Source organism: Rhinopithecus bieti, unplaced genomic scaffold (genome assembly GCF_001698545.2).
Source record: "Rhinopithecus bieti isolate Rb0 unplaced genomic scaffold, ASM169854v2 scaffold_56589, whole genome shotgun sequence".
NCBI lineage: Eukaryota > Metazoa > Chordata > Mammalia > Primates > Cercopithecidae > Rhinopithecus > Rhinopithecus bieti.
This window is the reverse complement of record NW_016821610.1, coordinates 1-6,463: the sequence shown is the minus strand read 5'-3', so window position 1 is coordinate 6,463 and position 6,463 is coordinate 1. Positions and strand designations below refer to the sequence as shown.

Sequence of the window (6,463 nt, the reverse complement as noted above, 5' to 3'; positions counted from 1 at the left end):
TCGTATTCTGCTAAACTGGCAACTATAAGGAAGCATAAGGTACTCATATTCGAACAAACATGAAAATAAAATAAAGGATTTCAAAAGAACCACTCTACTTAAACTTCAAACTGAAATCCTGAATAAACCAAAATAATGTGAGAGAAGAAAATCCCAGCTAAAGCTCAGAGCAAAGTATTCTTTTGGATAGTCTAGCTCTGCCAGTTGGTCTCATCAGCAGTTTTTAAATAATCAAAGTAAAAGGCCACAAGATGAACATATTAAAGGACTCTTTGGATCTATCGAATTCTCACTTGTGACTTCTTAAAAGCTAGAAATCTCAGAAATAATAAAACATCTCTTAAATAGGTCACATCCACTTCCAATTGAATCGCATGTTAAAGCATTACCAAGTAGCACTGGTAGCATTCTACTACCAACGATTTTCATATCTTGAAAAAAATAACTATAGAACAAATAAAATCAAATTGAGAATGGTCGAGATTATTACTATTATTATTTTTCACATGGAGGACTTTCCTTGGCTGTCCTATTGGGGTTTGGAATTATGCAATATGTAAAATTTTACTTTTTAACTGTCACAGAGAAAATGATACATTGGCTGAGATGTCTTGCGTTCCGGAAATCTGAGGGGGGAAAATGTATTCTTAGACTCAGACCTTGTACAATCCATCAGGTTCCTGCCCACGGCAAATCTGTCCAGTCAAGTCTTAAAATAGGAGTTTTAAAATGGCCACATCAACATAACTGTTACTATAGCCACAGAAACATGCAGCTCTGATTACTGAATTTAATGAATAACAATGTAAGTAATACAGTATGATCATACCACAAAAGCAGCGAGACTCCTTGGGGGTGAATCCCAATCAAAGCAACTATTAACGTAGTATGCAGCATTTACCAGCACCATGACACAACGTTTCATTCTGATAAAGTTTCTCAGTAGCAGCTGTAAGGAAAATGAAAATATTATTATAATTTGCAAGACTAAAAACCATCAGATATACTGCAAAATTCTTCAAGCTTATTGTGACTTAAAAAGGATTCAGAAAGTTAATAAAGTTACAAGAACATACCAAACAATTTGGCTCGCAAGTTAAAGAATTTATTTCTGAGAAAGTGAAAAGAACTGCCTTCTTAACTAAACACAATTTTTAAAATAATGTTAACATGTAGGTTGGACTACCTTTGCTCACAAGAAAAAAACATTCTAACAGACTAAAATTTCTTTTTGCTACTTACATACTATGCACCTTTATTAATTTTAAACTCTTAAATCTTATTGTGGTTTTAAGATTCATCAAATGGTTTAATTTCAAGATATTTCAAAGTGAAGTTGGAATGTTTTTATTTAGGGTCTTATAGAAAAACCTATCCAGAATTGCTTTCTTATAGACAACAAAATGTTATCACCATTTTAGTAGAACTCCTCCCATTCTTACTATCATATTGTCTGTCTGTCTATCTATCTATCTATCTATCTATCTATCTATCTATCTATCTATCTATCTTCTATCTATCTATATCTGTAACTCTCCCACAAAAAATTTAACCTATGTTTTCTCATTATTTTTTCATAATTTTGCAAGTAGGGAAAAATGTATGGTAACTAAGTGCTTTATAAAATTTCTTATTAAAACAAGCATATGAAAATTGATATAATTAGAAATTAAAATTTAAAATTAAGGCATGACTACAACGGTAAAAAAGAATAGCCCATGTATAATTTGATGGTTCAAAAAATTACCACAGCTATATTAATAATTAGAATAATTATACGTCTGCAAGTTAACATTTTGCTACTTCCCAATATACTTCAACGCTGATCTAATATTTTAAAGAAGTAGCTATGTAAAGTTTACTGAGGTCATATACAAAAAAATGTGTAAATATAGATACATGTATGTGCATGCCAGTTTTAACAAGTTGCTAAAATTGAAATGCCTTGCTGGCAAAGTAGAGTCTATCTATTAGTTTTCCTTCTTTGCCCCTATCACCTTACATTAAGAACTACTTTTATTACTTTTATGTATAATTGCGGTAAAATGTTATTTACATGTCTACTTAGACATTGCATTTGTAACTCACATACTTCCTTTAAACAACCAAATACTCCATTGTTTTGCTGAATTTATTAGATTAAAAGTAAAAATATATTTAAGCTTCTAATATTACAAAAATTATTAAATATTTCAAGGCACAAATATGTTCAGCAAACTTTTTAGCTGTAACAAATACATTTTAGTTTAGCCCTTGAATCAGATGTAAACGTTTTTAAAAGGGGTGGTTTAGCACTTTTTAAAAACTTGATATTAAGTCTAATTTAAAATTATAAGCAATAGATATCAAGCTCAATTTAAATTCCCTTCATGATAGAAAAATCAGATTTCTTGAATCTGACTTTCTTAGCTAAAAACAATAAAAGTTTACTTCTGAAAGATCATAGTTAAAATCTAATTAGTAGGAAGGTTTCCCTTAGAAGATGGAGCCTCCTCGCATCTGGATTAGAGGGAAGAGCTTATGCTGGGCTCGCTTTACACACACCTGCATCATACCTGTGGGTGGTCTGGACATATATTTGAACCTCGGCTTTTGGTGTTCTCATTTACACATTCCATGGCAATCAAATTGCATTTGATGTTCAAAATGATCATTCTTTTGCTAACGCATGAATACATATCCATTAAATGCATCACCTACAGTATCCCCTTTCCTTTATGACCACCCCCATCCAATTTATTAGTTTGGTATTGTCCTTGCTTGATCTTTTAAAGAAAGGAAGGAAGAAAGAATCAGAAAGAATGAAAAAAAGCACCATTTTCTATAAGTAGATGATCAAAAATTCCAGTCTTCCCCCCTCCATACCTTTAAAGTTTATTTGAATTTACTTAGATGTTTTACAGATATAATCAGGTCTTCCCAGAGGGATTAATCTTTTCTTGCTTTTTACCTGTTTAGAGAGTCTGTTTTCCTCTTCAATGTACTTCTGTTCTTTGGGTATTAATGTTCGTAAGCTGGCTTTCACCTATACATCAACATATGTGTCTGTTATGGATTAATATATTACAAATGTTTACACGTTTTTCACGCAGTTCAATTTGCAATAATTTCTAAAGTTTCAAAGTCCTGGCTGCTGTGCTCATAAAATATAAATGTATACAGTTGCACATGCATGCGCTTCCCTTTCTTATGCCGGCAGACAGCGGCCAGAACACAACCGCAGCAGCATTCGCCAACTATAACAGAAAGTGTGGGTGTGCCAGGCAGTGGCAGAAGCGTATTCTCCAGGATACATCAAGGTTTAGAGAAAATGAGGAATGACAGAAATTCTCTACAAATCAGAAACAAAAGCTTTCATGAAACTGAACTCTTTAGCAGTACAAAAAAGCCAAAGTTAAGACTTACAGCATTAAAAATCACATCTATTTCAAGATAGATGACCCCCTTTGTTGGCCCTGTCAGCTGCTTGTTTTTCAAGACGTAGGCTTTCTGTTCACCATTTTGAATCTGCGGGAAAAGGACATGACAGCCGTCTGTCTCGCGGTCTCCACTGAATACACTCCCTCAGTGACCTTTGACCCCCAGCTGCTGAAACTGACAGAGAACCCAAAACAACTGTGGCAATTCTGACAAGTACCTGTTCATTACCAGGATCAAGTCTGTCAGGAAAAATTAACTATCATGGGATTCAACATGGCCGTGAATTGAGTATGTTAAAATTTTTAGTGTTCTTATTACAGACCTTGGTTGAGAAATGACAGACACAAAGCTGAGAGTTTTCTTTTCTTTTTCTTTTTCTTTTTTTTTTTTTTCCGTGAGCAAAAGCAACACAGAACAGTGTGTCAGGTGAATAAAACTTACAGACAGCAATGGTATAGCAACTTTGCCCAGAAAGTCAGCACTTCGATCCCGATCTTCATCATAAACTGTCACTTCAAGAACTGAATGGATATCTTTAATGTTGCTGCATAATAAATATATGTAAGAAAAAAAGATTTCATCAGTGGGAGCAAGAACAAGAATAGTTTTGAAAATTTAGATAGCTCCAGCTGATTTTATGTGTGTTTGTAAGCATGCTATTTGCATACAGACATACACAAGGTAGCTTGGTATCTGACAGAATTTCCCATAATGCACCTNTTTTTCTTTTTTTTTTTTTTCCGTGAGCAAAAGCAACACAGAACAGTGTGTCAGGTGAATAAAACTTACAGACAGCAATGGTATAGCAACTTTGCCCAGAAAGTCAGCACTTCGATCCCGATCTTCATCATAAACTGTCACTTCAAGAACTGAATGGATATCTTTAATGTTGCTGCATAATAAATATATGTAAGAAAAAAAGATTTCATCAGTGGGAGCAAGAACAAGAATAGTTTTGAAAATTTAGATAGCTCCAGCTGATTTTATGTGTGTTTGTAAGCATGCTATTTGCATACAGACATACACAAGGTAGCTTGGTATCTGACAGAATTTCCCATAATGCACCTAAGTCAACTACAGTGATGGTTCTATTATCTGTAACTTTAAACACCATTGTAATTTCAAGTTATCATTTTTTAATGAAATAAAATTTCCCATCTGAATGGGCACTGGGCACAGAATAAGTTATTTAAAAAATCAAGAAGTAGCACTGGTAGTTTTTAGACTTTTCTTTCTTCTAATTATCACAATTCATACCTTCCCATTAACCCTACATAAAACACCACTAGGTTTGATATCAGCAAGAGTTACAGTATATTTTATGTAATTATTCTTTTTTATAATAATAGGACATCTCCTATTATTTATTTGTTTATAGCCCTCACCAAATCATTGACTTAGTTTCCGTTAGATTTATAGTAAAAATTAAGAAGCACAAAAAACAGAATGGAAAAAATGTAACATATAGTTATTGTACCACCCTGGAATTTAGAAATTAAGCAGTGTTCCATTATGTTCCAAAGACAACATATGTTAATAAATGACTGCGTGAGCTCTTCTCTTCATATTTTTGTTTCTGGAAAATAAGTGCAAATTGTTGACAGCATTTATTCTTTGATCAAACTGTTTACCAAGAAAACATAAATTAAGAGAAAACAATAAAGTGAATATATTAATTACTGAAAAATTGCAACCATATGTGAGGAGAGGCTTTATCAGGGCACAATCAATTAATGGCTTTGATAATAATCAAACCTATTCATTCAATTGTGCATTCTGGAGAAAAACACTCTCCGCAATCTTCTTAGGAGTACAAGTCTCCTGACCAGGCTTTTATCTCTTGTAAAAATGTGGAATTCCTTAAAAATAAATTGGTCAGAGAGTTAAAGCTTATTGGTTACTGGCTCTTAAGCAGAGACATAATAAATTGATGAAGAATTTCACAGTTTTTCATATACAAAAAAATAGAATTATGTTAGAAAACTTTAAAGAAGTACTTCTGTTTGAAGAATTTTCCTTTGTTCAGAGTTCATTTCAAAAGCTCCGTTTAAAAAACCGAACTTAGGAGTTACTATAAGTGTAGCATTGGCAGCTTTTACAGTGTATGACTGAAAAGGTTTACAAACTTCCTAAAACAAAAGGAAAATTAACTCAAAGGATATTTTGGTATCTAGGACAATACTTAATATTCTCATTGTGCTAAAATGAAAAGAACCAAAACTAAAGCATCTGCCGAATTCAAGACTGGATTGTTTGCTGATTTCAGCAATGGAACAAATAGAGCTTTGTCTTCCTTGGTGTCAATGCAATTGGGAAGAATTTCAATAGAAAGTATAAAAGGAAGAAGCGGTATGGTGATTCAGTTAATGGAAGCAAAATCCTTAGCCAAATCATACAAAAAGCACAGTTTTAAAAAATGTCTATGAAAACAAAGAAAAATGCCATACCCTTTCCCCCAGGTTTCACTTTCAGGAAGGTAGGAGGAAAATTCATTGTTGTTAGCAAAGGCAGGCCAGATGCATTGAGTTGTGAATCAGTTAAGAATAAACACACACATTTTTTTTAAACCCTCAAAAATAAATCAAATTTAACACAATTTTGGATTCAGAGCCCAAAGAAATGCCTACTTACAATGTGAAGACTTTGTTCCACTCAGGATTGAGATTTTTGTAGACAGTATGTGTTAGCAGTCTATCATTGTTCAGTTCTACCACACAAAATGGGTCGCTTTTTCCTACAAGAGATTTTGGTAAATATTTTAGTGTAGGTAGCACCCACAGTTCACAGTGTCAAGATCACAGCATCTCTCTTTTGCAAAAAGTTTTATAGTAAACAAAAAAGTGAAGTACAATTTTAAAAATTAAAAAAAGAAACCACCATCAAAATAGAATTAGATGTAACTGGTTGATGTTAGCAATTGTTATGATTCATAGCAATTTAGAGCCTGAAAAAAGTAAAAGAGACAAAATTATATAGCTGGCACTTCAATTTGCAATTTTAAAAGCAAAATAATTCTATAACTGGCAATTATGATGGAGAATGT

General features: G+C 33.0%; 1 protein-coding gene across 1 annotated transcript; it reads right to left on the bottom strand.

The window, feature by feature from the left end:
• Positions 1–829: 829 nt before the first annotated feature.
• Positions 830–6,154, bottom strand: LOC108520901 (multiple C2 and transmembrane domain-containing protein 1-like; the record flags this gene model as incomplete). The annotated part of the gene is made up of 5 exons (XM_017860459.1): positions 830–949; positions 2,951–3,025; positions 3,406–3,507; positions 4,210–4,312; positions 6,052–6,154. Coding segments are annotated over 5 exons (503 nt in total), but the record flags the coding sequence as incomplete, so codon positions are not given.
• Positions 6,155–6,463: the final 309 nt, after the last annotated feature.